Raw genomic sequence first — 19,440 nt, 5'->3', positions numbered from 1 at the left:
GCTGAAAAACTCACGTTTTTAACGTGACTTGGAACCTGATGAAGAAATTGGTGACACTGTATAACATTTTATTTGACCTTTATTCAAAATGTTATGTATTCTGTATATGGATGTAAGGTGAAAAATGGTCTTCTAGGAGATTCCTAAATGTATTCTAGGTTTTTCCTAATCAAACAAATCTACTGATAACTTCATACAGTGTATAGAGTGACAACTTGGGGGTTGTCTACCTCAATGGTAGTGCATAACAGCAATAAATATTTATTTTCTAAGGCACCTGTAAAGCATTGCACCCACGATCAGCAGGTTGAGGTTCAATGTCAAGCTCCTGCAGACCCTTAGGATAGCTGTCTACCCATATCTTGTGGCCAGTGAGTGTTTGTTGGTTTTAACCTAAAAGCACAATTAATATGAAAAGTAAGGTCTCATCAGCCACTAGCACAATGGTTGATGTACAGCTTACACCACAGAAACGCATCTGGATTCGTTTCTGCATGTGCATTTTTGATACATTATCAGTGCATTGCACTGCATTTTCCCCCCTCTTGTTTTTTTTAGTTTTCTTTTTTTTTGCTGCATTTTTTATATATTTGGATGCGTTTCGGTGTGTTTTTGATGCATTTTGCCATGTTCCATTGCAGTTACTTGCAGAACTGCTTACTGTCCTTGCATTTGTGATGCTGAAAAAAAAGCACTTGATTGCATGTGGTGCACAAAGGCCATTAGTGCTGCAAGCCATGGATAGAAGTGGAATTCCAATAAAGCTGAAGTTACACTTTTACCCACAATTTGCTTGATTACACTTTAAGGAACTGGTGTACAATTTATATGCTTCTGCATTCCTTTTTTTCTTTAAAAAAAAAATCAAACTGGGTATGCATTCATTAGAAAATCATTATATGCATTTTGAATACAACTGGCACAAGAACAGAATCGGTGTTGATATTAAGCACCTGTAAGCCTCTACTGTGAAGGGGGGAGGGTCATGCAGTCTGTACATGTGCTTAGAGTAAGGTAGAATAGTGTGATAAACTCTTTACTCTCCAGTCACAAGCTTGGACAGTTTCTGGACCAGGCTTGATTATTTAAAGAGGATGTACAGCCATACCTCTTTTGGCTGTACCTCTCCTGTGCAGTTTGTTCTGCACTCCTGTTACCCGTTTTCATCTGAAGCCCGTCATCGGCTGACGTCATTCAGCTGGTCCAGGCTGGGGAAAGATCCCAGTTTTAAGGTCAGGGTCAGGGTCAGGATCCACCCCAGAGTCTGGCGTGGCTCCTGGCTCAGCCTCTTAGTGATCTGCTGAAAGCCTGAGCCGGCCGCTCCCTCCCTCTCCCCCTCCATAGCCCAGCACTCCAGTGAGCATGAGAGGGGGGGGGGCAGAGCAGACAGCAGTGTCTTAAAGTCACTGCTCCTTGCTCACAGCGATGGTGAGAACTCAGCAATCAGAGGTCATGTGATCACTGAGTTCTCATCATTTGAGCCGGCGGTGGACAGATGCAGCATCAGACCAATGCTGCATCCACCTAGGTAAGTATAATTTTGAAAAAAAAAAAAACATCCCACTTCTCTTTTAACTGTGGTGTAGCCTGAAAAGAGGTCCAGGACCATTCTATATTTGCTTTGAATGCCTGGATCATGAAATTGACTGAAATTGATTACAAATCCTTTGGCAGGTTCACATGTAAAAGTTACAGTTGTGTATATGGTCTTAGCCTGGAGTTTAGCTTTAAAGTAGAGCTCCAGCTTCCAGCAACTGGGTGTCATTCAAACAGAGCACCTCAGATTGCCGTTTTCAGGGCTGTGGGCTGACTGGAACTCTGGTACATGTATGTTGGGAATGTCTGAGAATTAAAATGTTTTGGACAACAGTATGCCAACTGATCCATAAGGTTTTGGGAGAGGGTGTTCCTAAAAACCCTTTTGAAGCTGAAGCCACTCACATGTATCTCTAATAAATTCAGATTGGTGCCTTTCATTTTTACTGCACTCCTAAGAGGTGTTTCCCAATAGCACTGTTGTGATTCAAGAAGTTTGCCTCATTATTTGGGGGGAAGTGCGACACTCCACCTTAATTATAGAGGCTGATAGCCACAAACCCTATGGGGGTACTTCCCACTGGCATTGTCCCACACACTGGGAATACTGTATATAGCTCTTGAACGTGTTCAAATATTAGCAACCAGTTGTTAGGTTATAATTGTTTAATGTCTCTTTACTATAAAACCTTTCATAAGCTGTTCACCCAGCTGTATGCCTATGTGAGACTGAAACATGACATGCAATTGCATTTTACATTTTGTTTATTTAATAAAAATCTATTGAAACACAAAAAGTCTGGTCTCGCAAAATATAAAAAAAAGTTAAAAACATAAATTAGCTAGAAGACAGAGGGAGAGAGGTTGCAGAGCGATGTCAGTTCTCTAACGCAGCCTTTCTCAACTATGGTGCCTAGGCACCCTGGGGTGCCTTGAGGTTTCTTCAGGGGTGCCTTGGCAAAATTTCTAAAAATTGCCGAAAACCTGTTTACAAGCCAGCGGGTGGAACAAGCCTGCCTTTTAGTTACACAAAGTCACAGGTTTTCATTGTGAACCATTACGTCCTTCTAGCCACCAGCATCCTCACAACTAATGACATCATCGCTTGATAAGGAGGATGTCAGCTGCCTGCACAGCATCCTAGTTTGACCCTCCCCTGCCCCTCTCCATCAGTGGTAGGGTCACATTACCTCAGTGATGGAGAAAAACTGAGGGAGAAGAGAAACACTGGAATACTAGTCAGTACCAGTGTGCAAAAGAGTATTTGCTTTGGAAGAATAAATCACTTCTAATGTTGGGTGTCCTACATGTGTGGATGTTGCTGCATTATATAAAACTATTAGAATAGTTTTTCATAATTTAAACTGGGGTGCCCTTTTAAAGTTATGGACAGTCTTGAGGCACCCCAGTTTAGAAATTTTAGAAATGGGGTGCCTCAAGACTGTCCATAATTTTAAAGGGTGCATCAGGACTCCATAATTTTAAAGGGTGCTTTGACTGAAAAAAGGTTGAGAAACACTGCTCTAATGTATTACTACAAATGTCAGGCTGATTATTAATATTAAGAGTTCTAGTATTCAGCAGGCAGTGACCAAAAGTGAATAGGCTGATTTCTTTGTCTTTTATTAACTGGATGTCAGGGTGTAATTAAGGCAATTATGTTTATTAGCACAATTATTTTCACAAATGTCTTGCAACTTCTTTTGTAATATTCAGTTATAAGGATATTTAATTAGATCTTTAACAAGGTCATTGCTAGAACATTTAGAAGAAACATAATATTTTATGCCTTAATTACAGTGGGGAGAATAATTATTTGATCCCCTGCAGATTTTGTAAGTTTTCCCACTTACAAAGAAATGAATGGTCTATAATTTTTTATCATAGGCGTATTTTAAATGATAGAGACAGAATAACAACCAATAATCCAAAAAACACATGATACAAATGTTATAAATTGAGTTGCAGTTCAGTGAGTAAAGTAAGTATTCCCCAAGCAAAACATGACTTAGTACTTGGTGGAGAAACTCTTGTTGGCAAGCACAGAGATAAGGCTCTTATATACTCTCTCTTATAGTTGGTTACCAGGTTTGCACACATCTCAGGAGGAATTTTGGTCTATTCTTCTTTACAGATCTTCTCTAAATCCTTAAGGTTTCTTAGTTGTTGCTTGGCAACTCAAAGTTTCAGCTCCTTCCATACATTTTCTATAGGATTAAGGTCTGGAGACTGGCTAGGCCACTCCATGACCTTAATGTGCTTGAGCCACTCCTTTGTTGCCTTGGTGGTATGTTTTGGGTCATTGTCTTGCTGGAAGACCCATCCATGACCCTTCTTCAGAGTTACTGAAGAGGGAAGAAAGTTCTCATCCAAGATTTTACAATACATGGCCCCGTTCATTGGCCCCTCAATGAGGCAATGTCAGCCTGTACCTTTAGCAGAGAAACAGCCCCAAAGCATAATGTTTCCACATCCGTGATTGACTCTAGGGATAATGTTCTTAGGGACATAGTCATCATTTTATAGTTAATGCCATAGAGCTCCTTTTTGGTCTTGTCTCCCAATCCTTCTCTGAATCATTTAGATGTTCACTGGAAAACTTCAGATGGGACTGTACATTTGTCTTCTTTAGGAGGAGGACCTTGCGGGTGCTGCAGGATTTCAATCCATGGTGTTACCAATGGTTTGTTTGGTGACTGTGGTCTCAACTACCTTAAGATCATTCACAAGCTCCTCCCATTTAGTTCTGGGCTGATCCCTCACTTTTCTCATGATCATCCTTACCCCTTGAGGTAAAATCTTGCATGGAGCTCCAGAGCAAGGGCGATTGATGGTTATTTTGTATTTCTTCCATTTGCAGATAATCACGCCAACAGTTGTCTACTTTCCACCAAGCTTCTTGCTGATGGTCGTGTAGCCCATTCCAGCCTTGTGCAGGTCTTGTCCCTGACATCCTTTGACAGCTGATTGGTCTTGGTGAGGTTTGAATGGAAGAAAGAGATTCTGTGGACAGGTGTCTTTTGTACACATTGTTAGAAGCACCTTGCTAAATTTACAGGACTAACCTGTGTACTACATGAGAACATAGTCAGTCTGTGGGAGCCAGAATTATTTTTGGTTGGTAGAGGATCAAATACTTATTTTACTCACTGAACTGCAACTCAATTTATAACATTTGTATAATGTATTTTTTTCTGGGATTTTGGTTGATATTCTGTCTCTATCACTTAAAATACACCTATGATAAAAATTATAGACCCTTCATTTCTTTGTAAGTGGGGAAACTTACAAAATCTGCTGGGGATCAAATAATTATTTTCCCCACTGTATATGTGTATTATTTATCTGTGTTGATTTAGTTGATCACTATGGGGATCAAGATTATATGGATGTTTTAACATACAACTCTAGGCAGAACCTTAACCCCCCACCTATTAAAAGAAAAAAAAATCTACAATCATTGGTGCTCAATGATACTTTGAAACCATTCAACTTCACCTCTTTCACTTGTTTACAAACATTTAGCCTATTCACAACAATGAACTTCCTGCACTGTGCATGGGCTGAATGTTTATAAACACTATAGTGTTTACACTTGTGAAGGATATGATTTATTCACAGTGATCACAAGGTTCATAGACATTCTGATTGCTGTGTACCTCATCCCTGTGATCTAGGATGGTCACAGTCATTTTAAGGATACTCTGGGTTTCCAAGTAGTTTCTTCTGTGCCATTTTAAAACAGCACTCCATAAGTACACTTGCATCACTCCGCTGTTTTAAAACCTATCACTGTAGTGAATTGGTTAAAGATACCCTGTAACCAATACAAACAAGCAAGAGTGAACAACATCAATTACACTAGCAGCACTCAGTCTATCAAGAAATCACACCACCTTCATCCATTTGTGAAAAAAATGTGCAACTAAATAGTAGGCATTGAAAATGCCCTTCATCAAATTTCCATAATCTTAAGCTTCTGGATCCCTTTAGAGGTTCATACCACCATTGTGCTTTAGGTGAAACACACTCCCCTCTTGCCACCACACTCACCGCTGTTATTGCCTCTCATTACTGATCGACTCAATGCGTTCAAATACTTTTAGGTAGCAGAGGATCCAGCATAGGTCAACTGTTAAACTGGTTTCCAATTCCACTAAAAACTCAAGCATTGAGGACACAAAAAGCTCCTCATAGTGTGATCCAGTATAAACAAATTTATAAAAAAGTTAAAAATACACTCGCAGCGATAAAACAACTTATAGCTCATCAAATTCAGTGTTACGTTCCCGCCAAAGTAACCGTGACATACTGCATCTCACTGCGTCACCAGGATTCACGTCACATCCGGTCGTCGCTCTGACGTAACATACTATTGCCATATAGTCACGCCCTGACGGTTCATCAAGTCGGAAGGACAATTTGGCAATAGTAAGTGACGTCAGAGTGACGATTGGATGTGACGTGAATCCTGATGACATTACATCATGCCCAATGGCAAAGGCTACACAGAGCCCAAACTATCACAAACAATGTATACAAGCAAATGTACAAGGTTGCAACAGTACATGAAAACACTTACACAACCACACAGACACACATAACCTCTGATATCCCACCTTTCATAACTTTAATATAATCTATTACTCTGAAAGTTCCAGTGTTTTCATGCAAGATTATGGAAGTGCTTCTCAATTCTAGTCCTCAGCCTCTGCCAGCAGTATGTGTTTGACCTTAGGTGGTTTTGGGTAGCAGTATCAACTAGAAAAAACACACTAATTATCTAATGTGTGATTTTGTGAAAGGAGAAGAAAACACTGTTGAGGGCCAATATCAGTTTCATGTTACCCATATTTGTCTGACTGCATTCATTTTCTATTCAATGTTTCATTGGTTGATTTTGTTCTTTACAGCAAATACTCAGGCACTCCCGTAGTGATTCAGACAAAGTTATTTTCCTTATCACTGATGGCTACTCAAACGGCGGGGACCCTAGACCTGTGGCTGCCAGTCTTCGAGAGCTTGGAGTGGAAATCTTCACATTTGGAATATGGCAGGGCAATATCCGGGAGCTGCATGATATGGCATCTCAACCAAAGGAGGAGCATTGTTATCTGTTACATAGTTTTGCTGAGTTTGAGGCACTGGCCCGACGTGCATTACATGAAGGTATATTTTTTATGTGTAGTTTTTTTCATTACAAAAAAAAATTAGAAAACATTTATGATATATTCTTTATAGTGGAGTTCCACCTGTAAAAAAAAATAAAACTCAGCAGCTACAAAAACTGTAGCTGCTGACTTTTAAAATGCAGACACTTACCTGTCCCTTGGTCAAGCGGTGTCCTCACAACCGCTGGTTTCACCGGCCGTCTTCTCTCCTTGGCGCCAGTATATTCAGTGTGGGCACCCATCTGTGACAGTTTGCGGCTTCACAGCCGGGTGCCCACTGTGCATGCGCAATTAGTGCTGCGCTTTGAAAATGGCCCCGTAGTCTTCTGGGACCTGTTACGTGTCCCAGAAGACTACAGGGAGGGAGGGTAGGAGGATAACTTCCACTTGCGATCGCAGTGGAAGTGGGAGCAGGTACCTATCAAATTCGGGTACCCGCTCCCCCTCCCCACTCCCTAAAGGTGACAATCCTTAATGGGGAGCGGGGGACAAAGGCTTAAAGCGGACCTTCCCCTTTCGGATGGAGCTCCGCTTTCAGGAATCATCAACTAATCTATCTTAATTCCAATTAGATTTATAGACATATTACAAATAAAAACCCCAAAATAATATATGTTGCTATGGTGAAAAGGGGAATTTGTGTAATATTTCTTAATGAAATATTGTTTATTAAAGACTGTAAAGCAGACCTAGCTTCAGACATGTTTTGTACACATTAAAGTGGTTCTAAATGCAGAAGGTTTTTCACCTTAATGCATTCTATGCATTAAGGTAAAAAATCTTCTGGATGCAGCTCCCCCCTCAGCCCCCCTTATATTACCTGAGCCCTATCTTGTTTCAGCAATGTGCATGAGAGCCACCTCTTCCCGGGTCTCTTTCTTCTCATTGGCTCACACAGCAATGAGAGCCATTGGCTTCTTCTGCTGTCAATCACAGCCAGTGAGCCAATGAGGAGGGGGGGGCAAGCCACGCTCTGTGTGTGAATAAAGATAGAAAAGGTAGGCACTATATATAAAATCAAAATACTGTATAGAAGGGATGTGCATATACAAATAATCCCTATAACTAATCACTCTTTATAGTGTGAGGACCCCAAAACTTGGGCCAACTGTAGTGACCCTAGACAAATCTTGTCTCAGCGTTGTTTTATTGTGTGATTAACACTTATAACATGCAAATAAAATATAAATAGATAGGCGCTACATTTGCCCAAACAATAAACTTCATATAGTGCAATAAATACAAGATTAGTACCACCTGAGGGTTATCTCAATTTTGGTCCCTGCAAAAAATTTTAGCCTACAGCACCTGGTATTCCCAGGCGGATTCCCATCCAGGTACTAACCAGGTCCAACTCTGCTTGGCTTCCAAGATCTGGTGCATTCAGAGTGATGTGATCTGTGTGTGAATGTCCATCCACGTGGCTCGGGAGCAAGCCTGCTTGAGTGCCCCCACAGCAAGAGACTTTTTCTTTTAATTACAACCTTTAAAATCACTTTAATGCATGCATGTTAAGTAATGTGTAAGTGTAAGGCTCTATGTACATGAGCCAGCCGTTGGAAAATGCAAAACCATGGCAAAATTGAAATTTGTCTGGTTCAGCAGGGACTGAACAAATTTTGATCCATGTGTGGATGTCCCTGTTCGACAGAAGTCGATCATTAGATTGACTTCTGTGGGACAGGAATGTTGGAAAACTTTTTTTGATCAGTGGCTGCTGCTAATCGGTTGCATCAACTGATCAGTGTATTTTGACAGCGGGTCCTTCTTTTCAGTGGGGGGATTCCTTCATCCACCTCACTTGTGTGGATGGAGGAGTCTGTTTGTTTTTTGTTTTGTTTTTTTTGTTGAACCCACTGGCTGAACAAAAAAAAAAAAAAATACCCATCTATGGCCAACTTTATGTTTCCAGGTATTTATTACTTACTATAGAGATCACAGTGACAGTGCCTTAATCTGCTTTTCTCTCCAGAAATGACATAATCATGTCAATTCTGGTGCCTGTGCACTTCTTGACTGTGTTCACAAATGTCTGACACAGATCCATCATGCCTATTGTTTATCTGACTCCACATTCAGTTTCCACATCCAATATCACTATGTTTCACATACAAACCTCAGTATTATAATTTCACATCTCCATGCGGAAATTCCATTTACCCAGTAATGGGAAAAAGAGTGCATTCATTTGACTATCTTTGTTTCTTATGGTTACAGATCTACCCTCTGGGAGTTACATTCAAGAGGACATATCTCATTGCTCTTATTTGTGTGACACTGGGAAAGATTGTTGCGATGTTATGGCAAGTTGTAAGTGTGGTACTCACACTGGCCAATATGAATGCATTTGTGAAAAAGGATACTATGGAAAAGGCTTGCAGTATGAATGCACGGGTGAGTACTGCATGAAATAATATAATACTAGACATTGTATTGGCAATTCAAATTTGTGAATCCTGTACTTTTTATTGTTTCCTGTTACTTCTTTTATGTGTATTGGCACTAAAATACATGTAACTTTTGTAATAGCCCATTCAGTGTGAGATTTGATTTTCTAACCTCCATTACCCATAATAACCAAGAAATTGATTGGTTGCTTTGATCTTGTTTCTATATATGTGGCCCTCTTTTCCTGCGTTGGACAGATTGTGGATGTAATATCTTTGTAGTCATTAGACAGTCTTTGTTCACTTTTACTGGTTAATTAAAGTGGAACTTCACCCAAAAGGGGATGTTCCGCTTGTTTGCCTCCTCCCCCCCTCCACTGCCACATTTGACACTTTTGGGGGGGAAGGGTGAGTGAGTACCCGGTTTTGACAGGTACCAGCTCCCACTTCTGGTCAGATGAGCTGCCGCGATCTGAGCCAGAAGTTCGGCCCTCCTCCTTTCCCCGTTGCCTTCTGGGACACTTCACAGGTCCCAAAAGACTGCAGGACCATTCACAAAGTGAAGTGCGCTTTGCGATTATGCAGTGGGAGACTGGCTGTGAAGCCACAAGACTTCATTGCTGGTTTCCCTTACTGAAGATGTCAACACCTGCACCCAAAGCCGATTAAAAAATCAGCTGGGGTAAAGACATTATTGAATCCCTGGATGGGTAAATCCAGTATTTGTAGCTGCTGACTGATTTTTTTTGGGGGAGCCTGGAGATCCGCGTTAAACATGCGTGGTAATATACTGTAGGTGTGTTCTTTGTTCTGGTGGTCATGCCCTGTTGTGCTGGCCTTCTGGGCTGAGGTGTTTTGTATGCTATCGACACTTGCCGGGGTAACCCTTATGCCTAATCCTACTATAGCCCTTTTGAACAAACTCCCGCCTGAGTTATATGCATCACAGCATAAACGTTTGTTATATATCATTACTGCCGGAAAGCAAACTATTGCTAAGGCGTGGAAAACACCTAACCTTTGTTTTCTTGAGATGAAACACAGAATAACACAATGTATGATTCACAGCAAAATTGAGGTCACATGACTAGATTGTATTCCCACATATTTAAAGGTATGGCAGCCATGGATGGACAACTACTTGCCACAGAATTTTGATTAGTCGTTATAGGACTATGTACTCAGAACTTCATCCATCCATGACTCAAACCAGCTGTTCCTTGATTACTGCACCAACTGGACCCCTGGTTTTCTTTTTCCTTACTCTCTTTTCTCTTGCTTTCCCTTTCCTCCATTCAATTGAACTAGGTAAGTTAACTAGGCTGTTTCTTATTTTTGCCACTGTGGAGCATTAGGTATGACTGGCCCTGTAGGCTGGGGTCCTTCACTTGTATATTCATGATTTACCTTTCTGCTCCAATTTATATTCGTTATGCTGCCTTCAGCCTTGTACTTGGTTACCTTTTACTAAGTTTAATTTGCAGAGCAGCATTTGTAAAACGAATGCTCATTATGATGTAGTCTGTCCTCAATTTCGAATAAAAATATTGAACAAAAAGAGTAGGTTAGCAGTTCAGAATCTGACTAGAAATATATCTGTACTATCAGTATAACTAATGACACAGTATTTCCCCTGCTTGCCAGCTGATGGTCTCCTCAATGACCTTGAGGCTGCATTTAAACTACACTCTTTAATAAGGTTTTACCCTCACAAGTGTGGATGGAATCTGACAGCCGAGTAGCTCCTCCATCAAGTTGCCCATCTACACTTTTTTTGTACCATTTTAAATGAACCAAGGTGTGTTCATTAGCAAGCGTTTTCATGTACACATTTAGTGTCCAAGCATCACTGGAAATAGACTGAAACTGAAAGAAAACTGAAAAAAGAACTTCATCTACCGCTTTATGGCATAGACATCAGTTTTAGGCCCCTGATGAACTTTGCATTATGGAGGAAGGTCATGTACCCCTGCATGCACAAAATCTCTGGGTATTTTGCACCTGCTGCAACAGAAGTAAAGTGGCAGCATCAGTAGGGGGCCCCATGAGATGCCCCTGGTACCTTTTCATAGGCTTTTTTGAGTTTGGGCAAGGACACAGGGGCCCCATGATCCCCTATTGCCCGGGGGCCCCATGAGTTGTCACTCCGCCCCTGGGCAGCATGTATATAGAGAGGTGATTATCAATGGATCAGGTAAGGTAGGGTGGGGGAATTGCACAGATACTTTCCCTTTACCCTAAATGGGTAAAGTAACAGTATGTCTGTAAGTATAACATGTTAAATAAATAACTTAATGTAAATAATCTCATGGGCTAATGTTTTAAAAACTAATGTCCAACTCATACTATATGTACATAAGGTAGGGTGTCATATTTGTTCATTACATATACAGGCTTTGCTTCCTTCTTTAAAGTGCTTTACTGTTTCTTTTCACAGTCTATGAATTATAGCTTTATTATTAGTAGGAATTGTATTTTAAATACTGTTCTTGCATGTCTTAATCTTGTCTTTTTGGTTAAATTTTATTAAAAATATAGTTTTATGAACATACTTAGGAATGCTGAGAAACATTTAAAATTGGGGATGCCATTTTTAAAGCTGAATTCTAGGCAGACTGATAAATACACACTTGAAATATAAATAAATGAAAGAGATTTTTATTTGCCAAATAATTTGGATTTGGCTCCATCCACTTTTGAGATCACACAGCTCTACTACAGAGCACAGCCCTGTCTGCTAGGGCAGGAGACATGATTGTTAAAAACATGATTTGTGTGAACACAGCTAGACTGAATGCACCAAGATTCAACTAAATGTCTAGTTGTGAATTCAACCATAGCAAAACATGACATGCTTCCAGATGTGTTTAGAAATTAGCTCCATGTGTATTTGAACTCATGTATTTAGACACTTTTGTGAAAAGGGTCTTAAAGTGGTATTAAACTCAAAACCAAAAATTTTATATCTTTCAGCTTACCATTCATTAAATGTGGTGGCTGAATTAGGTTTTTTTATGATGTTTTCACCTAGTGGTCCAGCCAGTAACACACTTGCTGTAGAAACACTAAACAAATTGAAGTCAATCTCCAGCTAACACTTTATAGGCAGTTACTGCAACTGCTCGTTTTCCTTTTGGGGTAACGTTTTTAAAGAAATAAATAAAGGCTGACCATTGTAAGCACCCTGTCAGTGTTAAATGGTTTGTCGGAACCCTCTACATCTGCAAGACTGCTTTTTCTGTTGAAAAGCAACAGAATAACTAGCAGGATCACCAATTAAAAATAAAAGATAGTGTAAAAAAAATGCAGCCATCACATCTAAGAATTGGTAAGCTGCAATATAATAAATATTTGCTTTTGGGATTAATACTGCTTTAAAGGTCTGGTCTCTCCCCCAGCCTGTAACTAGCCCTGGTTCACACTGAATACGACTTTGAAATCACCTGACTTCACTTGAAGTCACAGGATTTCAAAGTCACATGTCAGTGCGACTTCAGGTGTGACTTGTAAGACATCTGTGCGACTTCATCTCCAAATGTAGTGCAGGAACTACTTTCAAATGCAGTACAACTCTAACTCTGTTGAAGTCGCACCAATTAGACCGGTTCCATTTCAAACAATAGAGTACGACTTGTCATGCAATTTGAACTGTCAAATTGCTTGATGAGTCACACCAGTGTGAATGAGGGCTTAAAAATGCATAAATGAATACCAAACTGCATTACTTTGTATTGTACTTTTAATCTACCTGGAGTGCAGCTTTAGTTTTAATTCTATCTACGTTTATGAAAAATATATAGTTAGGTTAATAGTTTTAAAGTTGCTTGCTTTCATTCTGTACAGCAGAGCTACCCTAATAGCAAAAGTTATCTTGTGAAAACCTCTGGATGGTTCCAAAATAGAGCCTGAAAAAATACAGTCTTCTGTATTAACAGGCTCCTGCACCACTCTTTTTGAGCTCATTATGGCCCCAAGCCCCCCTCCCAATGCCACCTGTGAGATGCTTATTGAGTTTAGTTAAAAAAGACTAAATAATATTTAATAAAATGAGGATCTGGGAAAATGGCTAAACACACAAGTGAAGCTGAGCTGATAATATTCCATGACTTTTCCATCAAGATCAATAATGCAACGGTCACTCCCTCCCCTCAAGCCAAGGTACTAGGTGTAATCCTATACTCTGACCTATCCTTTCGGCCCCAAACCCAATCACTGTCAAAAGTTTGTAGACTTCATCTCCATAACATCACTAAAATCACCCCTTTTTAACTAATGAAACGACCAAGCTACTCATTCACTCCCTTGTTATCTCTCTCTTTGACAATTGCAACTCCCTTCTTATAAGCCTACCTCTCCCATAGGCTATCCCCTCTTCAGCCCATTATGAATGCTGCTGCCAGAATCATCTATCTTATCAACTGCTCAGTTTCTGTCATCCTTCTCTGCCAATCCCTCCACTGGCTTCCCATTGCAGAGCAAATTCAATTCAAAATACTAACAGCATACAAAGCTATTCACAACTGTGCCTCGAGCTACATTACCAATCTTGTCTCCAAATACCATCCAAACTGTTGTCTCCACTCCTCTTATGATCTCCTGCTGTCAAGCTCCCTTGTCTCCTCCTCTCATGCTTGTCTCCAGGACTTTGCCAGAGCCTCTCCCATCCTCTGGAACTCTTTACCTCAATCTGTCTGGCTATCCCCTACTCTGGCTGCCTTTAGACGATCCCCAAAAACTCATCTCTTCAGGGAAGCCTATCACGCCTCCAGTTAAACATTTATCACTTCCATGAGCTCATTTCCCACAGTTATAACTAGAGATGAGCGAATTATTCAAAAATTCGATTCGGCTGATTCGCCGAATTTGAGGAAGAAATTCGATTCGATGCGAATTTATTCGCTACGAATTTAACTTATAAAAAGGATTTCTAGGCTTCAGAGAGCCTTTAAATTAGTGCAGAACACTGTACCTTTAATTTAAATGCCCTTGGAGATGAGGAAGGAGAAGGAGAAGGAGAAGGATGAGAAGAAGGAGAAGGAGAAGGATGAGAAGAAGGAGAAGGAGAAGGATGAGAAGAAGGAGAAGGATGAGAAGAAGGAGAAGGATGAGAAGAAGGAGAAGTATGAGAAGAAGGAGAAGGAGAAGGATGAGAAGAAGGAGAAGGAGAAGGATGAGAAGAAGGAGAAGGAGAAGGATGAGAAGAAGAAGGATGAGAAGAAGGATGAGAAGAAGGAGAAGGATGAGAAGAAGGATGAGAAGAAGGAGAAGGATGAGAAGAAGAAGGATGAGAAGAAGAGGAAGGATGAGAAGAAGAAGAAGGATGAGAAGAAGAAGAAGGATGAGAAGAAGGAGAAGGATGAGAAGAAGAAGAAGGATGAGAAGAAGAAGAAGGATGAGAAGAAGGAGAAGGATGAGAAGAAGAAGAAGGATGAGAAGAAGAAGAAGGATGAGAAGAAGGAGAATTCCAAGCCGGCAAAAAGTGTATCTGCAGAGCTCCGCTATTTCTTAGCGGAGCTCTGCAGATACACTTAGTGGAGCTCTGCAGATACACTTTTTGCCGGCTTGGAATTCTTCTTATTTTCATCCTACTTCTTCTTCTTCTTCTTCATCCTCATCCTCATCCTCTTCTTCTTCTTCTGAGGATGAGGATGAAGAAGAAGAAGAAGAAGTAGGATGAAAATAAGAAGAATTCCAAACCGACAAAAAGTGTATCTGCAGAGCTCCGCTAAGTGTATCTGCAGAGCTCCTCTATTTCTGACAGTTCTCTGACATTCACATTTACAGCGGTTGAAACATTGTATCTATTTGTTTTCATAAATGGAAACAAATAGATACAATGTTTCAACCGCTGAGCTCTGCAGATACACTTAGCGGAGCTCTGCAGATACACTTAGCGGAGCTCTGCAGATACACTTTTTGCCGGCTTGGAATTCTTCTTATTTTCATCCTACTTCTTCTTCTTCATCCTCATCCTCAGAAGAAGAAGAAGAGGATGAGGATGAGGATGAAGAAGAAGAAGTAGGATGAAAATAAGAAGAATTCCAAGCCGGCAAAAAGTGTATCTGCAGAGCTCCTCTATTCTGCAGATACACTTAGAGGAGCTCTGCAGATACACTTTTTGCCGGCTTGGAATTCTTCTTATTTTCATCCTACTTCTTCTTCTTCTTCATCCTCATCCTCTTCTTCTTCTTCTGAGGATGAGGATGAAGAAGAAGAAGAAGTAGGATGAAAATAAGAAGAATTCCAAGCCGGCAAAAAGTGTATCTGCAGAGCTCCTCTATTCTGCAGATACACTTAGAGGAGCTCTGCAGATACACTTTTTGCCGGCTTGGAATTCTTCTTATTTTCATCCTACTTCTTCTTCTTCATCCTCATCCTCAGAAGAAGAAGAAGAGGATGAGGATGAAGAAGAAGAAGAAGAAGAAGTAGGATGAAAATAAGAAGAATTCCAAGCCGGCAAAAACTGTATCTGCAGAGCTCCTCTATTTCTGACAGTTCTATGTCAGAGAACTGTCAGAAATAGAGGAGCTCTGCAGATACACTTTTTGCCGGCTTGGAATTCTTCTTATTTTCATCCTACTTCTTCTTCTTCTTCTTCATCCTCATCCTCTTCTTCTTCTTCCGAGGATGAGGATGAGGATGAAGAAGAAGAAGAAGAAGAAGTAGGATGAAAATAAGAATTCCAAACCGGCAAAAAGTGTATCTGCAGAGCTCCTCTAAGTGTATCTGCAGAATAGAGGAGCTCTGCAGATACACTTTTTGCCGGCTTGGAATTCTTCTTATTTTCATCCTACTTCTTCTTCTTCTTCTTCTTCATCCTCATCCTCTTCTTCTTCTTCCGAGGATGAGGATGAGGATGAAGAAGAAGAAGAGGAAGAAGAAGAAGAAGTAGGATGAAAATAAGAATTCCAAACCGGCAAAAAGTGTATCTGCAGAGCTCCTCTAAGTGTATCTGCAGAATAGAGGAGCTCTGCAGATACACTTTTTGCCGGCTTGGAATTCTTCTTATTTTCATCCTACTTCTTCTTCTTCTTCTTCATCCTCATCCTCAGAAGAAGAGGATGAAGAAGAAGAAGAAGAAGTAGGATGAAAAGAAGAATGAAAAGAAGAAGAAGAATGAAAAGAAGAAGAAGAAGAATGAAAAGAAGAATGAGAAGAATGAAAAGATTCTTCTTCTTCTTCTTTTCATTCTTCTTTTCATTCTTCTTCTTCTTTTCATTCTTCTTCTTCTTTTCATTCTTCTTTTCATTCTTCTTATTCTTCTTTTCATTCTTCTCATTCTTCTTCTCATTCTTCTTTTCATTCTTCTTCTCATTCTTCTTTTCATTCTTTTTCTTCTTTTCATTCTTCTTTTCATTCTTCTCATTCTTCTTTTCATTCTTCTTCTCATTCTTCTTTTCATTCTTCTTCTTTTCATTCTTCTTTTCATTCATTCTTCTTCTTCTTTTCATTCTTCTTCTTCTTCTTTTCATTCTTCTTTTCATTCTTCTCATTCTTCTTCTCATTCTTCTTTTCATTCTTATTCTTCTTTTCATTCTTCTTTTCATTCTTCTCATTCTTCTTTTCATTCTTCTTTTCATTCTTCTTCTCATTCTTCTTTTCATTCTTCTTCTTCTTTTCATTCTTCTTTTCATTCTTCTTCTCATTCTTCTTTTCATGAAGAAGAAAAGAAGAATGAGAAGAATGAAAAGAAGAATGAAAAGAAGAAGAAGAAGAATGAAAAGAAGAATGAGAAGAAGAATGAAAAGAAGAATGAAAAGAAGAATGAGAAGAATGAAAAGAAGAATGAGAAGAAGAAGAAGAAGAATGAAAAGAAGAAGAATGAAAAGAAGAATGAAAAGAAGAAGAAGAAGAAGAATGAAAAGAAGAGAAGAAGAATGAAAAGAAGAATGAAAAGAAGAAGAAGAATGAAAAGAAGAAGAAGAAGAATGAAAAGAAGAAGAAGAATGAAAAGAAGAAGAAGAAGAATGAAAAGAAGAATGAGAAGAATGAAAAGATTCTTCTTCTTCTTCTTTTCATTCTTCTTTTCATTCTTCTCATTCTTCTTTTCATTCTTCTCATTCTTCTTCTCATTCTTCTTTTCATTCTTCTTCTTCTTTTCATTCTTCTCATTCTTCTTTTCATTCTTCTTCTCATTCTTCTTTTCATTCTTCTTCTTCTTTTCATTCTTCTTTTCATTCTTCTTCTCATTCTTCTTTTCATAAAGAAGAAAAGAAGCATGAGAAGAATGAAAAGAAGAATGAAAAGAAGAAGAATGAAAAGAAGAATGAGAAGAAGAATGAAAAGAAGAATGAAAAGAAGAATGAGAAGAATGAAAAGAAGAATGAAAAGAAGAATGAGAAGAATGAAAAGAAGAATGAGAAGAATGAAAAGAAGAAGAATGAAAAGAAGAAGAAGAATGAAAAGAAGAAGAAGAAGAATGAAAAGAAGAATGGAAAGAAGAAGAAGAATGAAAAGAAGAAGAAGAAGAATGAAAAGAAGAAGAAGAAGAATAAAAAGAAGAAGAAGAATGAAAAGAAGAATGAGAAGAATGAAAAGAAGAATGAAAAGAAGAAGAATGAAAAGAACAATGAAAAGAAGAATGAGAAGAATGAAAAGATTCTTCCTCTTTTCATTCTTCTTTTCATTCTTCTTCTTCTTTTCATTCTTCTTCTTCTTCTTTTCATTCTTCTTTTCATTCTTCTCATTCTTCTTTTCATTCTTCTTCTCATTCTTCTTTTCATTCTTCTTCTTTTCATTCTTCTTTTCATTCTTCTCATTCTTCTTTTCATTCTTCTTTTCATTCTTCTTCTCATTCTTCTTTTCATGAAGAAGAAAAGAAGAATGAGAAGAATGAAAAGAAGAATGAAAAGAAGAAGAATGAAAAGAAGAATGAGAAGAAGAAGTATTCCAGTACAGCAAAAAGTGTATCTGCAGAGAGCTCCGCTATTTCTGACAGTTCTCTGACAGTTCCTTCACATGTACAGCGGTTGAAACATTGTATCTATTTATTTCCGAATAAAAACATCTGTATCCTAAATGGAAACAAATAGATACAATGTTTCAACCGCTGTACATGTGAAGAAACTGTCAGAGAACTGTCAGAAATAGCGGAGCTCTCTGCAGGGACACTTTTGCCGGCTGATCGGGAAAAATCCGATTCGCGCACCCGAATTATGCAAATATTCGGATTCGCCGCGAATCAAATTTTTCCTGAAATTCGAAACGAATTCCACTTCGCCTGGTTCGATTCGCTCATCTCTAGTTATAACCCTTTGTATCACTTGCTCCACCCTATTAGATTGTAAGTTCTTATGAGCAGGGCCCTCTTAATCCTACTGTTTTTTATAGTATTGTAACTGTACTATTTTTTTGAATTTTGTAAAGTGCTGCACAAACTGTTGGCGCTACATAAATACTGTAGTATTATAATAATAATAATAATATTTACTGCATTACCTGTCCTAGGTTTTGTACTTCTGGTCAGCCAGCCATTTGGTTGATGCATCTTTGCAGACTACACAGCAAGACCAGTGGTACATTTATTTCCTGTATCATTAATTCATCTTTGTATTTTCCCGAATCACTGCTCTTCATTTGTCATTGGCCAATGAACAATCATTATAAGCTCTGTCCAGTGAGCAGTAAAGCTTGTGCAGGTAACAGTATTTTCAAATCAGAAAGAAGCAGTAATAGTCTTGGGTAGCTGCCATGATTACACATCCTTTGCAGGTAAAACAGTAAACTCATATGCATGTAAACTATGTATTTAGCTGTTGCCTGAAGTTCAGTTTTAACACTAATATTGCGTGGGCTTTGTGACTTTACCATCATTATAGTGATTTCTTTATAGTATGAAACATTCTCTGATTAGCTTTACTTGTTGCCTAGATTCAGTTTCGTGTGAACCTGAAGAAATTGTGTTTCCTTTGGCAGGAAAACCTAATATTCTGTACTCAGGACTTGCTAGAATGATATGACTTATTTTAGTTAGAAAACCACTTCCTTTTGGAATCTGGTTCAGAGATTTTTTTTTAAACCAGGACCTATACAGTTATTCAACTTGACTAGGACGTTTTCAAGCGGAACAAAAACTAAACGTTTGTGGCCCCCAGGTGCTCTTTCTATAATTTTCAAGTATTCACAGGATATTTGCATATTAAGAGAAAAGTGGAAAAATAGCCCTAGGCCTGTAGGATTACTTATCTGGTATTGCTCTCCAAAAGTATTGTTGTTGATGTAAATGATCTGGTTCCTGGGTGGGGAGCTTCTACAGCCCAGAAGATCCCCATGGTCTTTTTGGCTTTTAGTCTAATGTAAGAAAAATGAAAACTAAAATGCCACACCACTGCTGACAAAGCCTGTGC

General features: G+C 39.1%; 1 protein-coding gene across 1 annotated transcript in view; it reads left to right on the top strand.

The window, feature by feature from the left end:
* SVEP1 (sushi, von Willebrand factor type A, EGF and pentraxin domain containing 1) overlaps nt 1-19,440 on the top strand; it is a 476,820-nt gene that overhangs the window by 99,792 nt on the left and 357,588 nt on the right. Inside the window, exons 2-3 of the mRNA XM_089674706.1 lie at nt 6,450-6,705; nt 8,925-9,101. Coding sequence (XP_089530832.1) covers nt 6,450-6,705; nt 8,925-9,101 — 433 coding nt within the window. The remainder of the gene's footprint in view (nt 1-6,449; nt 6,706-8,924; nt 9,102-19,440) is intronic.

This window comes from Staurois parvus, unplaced genomic scaffold (genome assembly GCF_062004578.1).
Source record: "Staurois parvus isolate SC_StPar_1 unplaced genomic scaffold, SC_StPar_1.0 ptg000012l, whole genome shotgun sequence".
In the NCBI taxonomy this organism is placed as follows: Eukaryota; Metazoa; Chordata; class Amphibia; order Anura; family Ranidae; genus Staurois; species Staurois parvus.
Note: the sequence above shows the minus strand (reverse complement) of the source record. Positions and strands in the feature narration are given on the sequence as shown.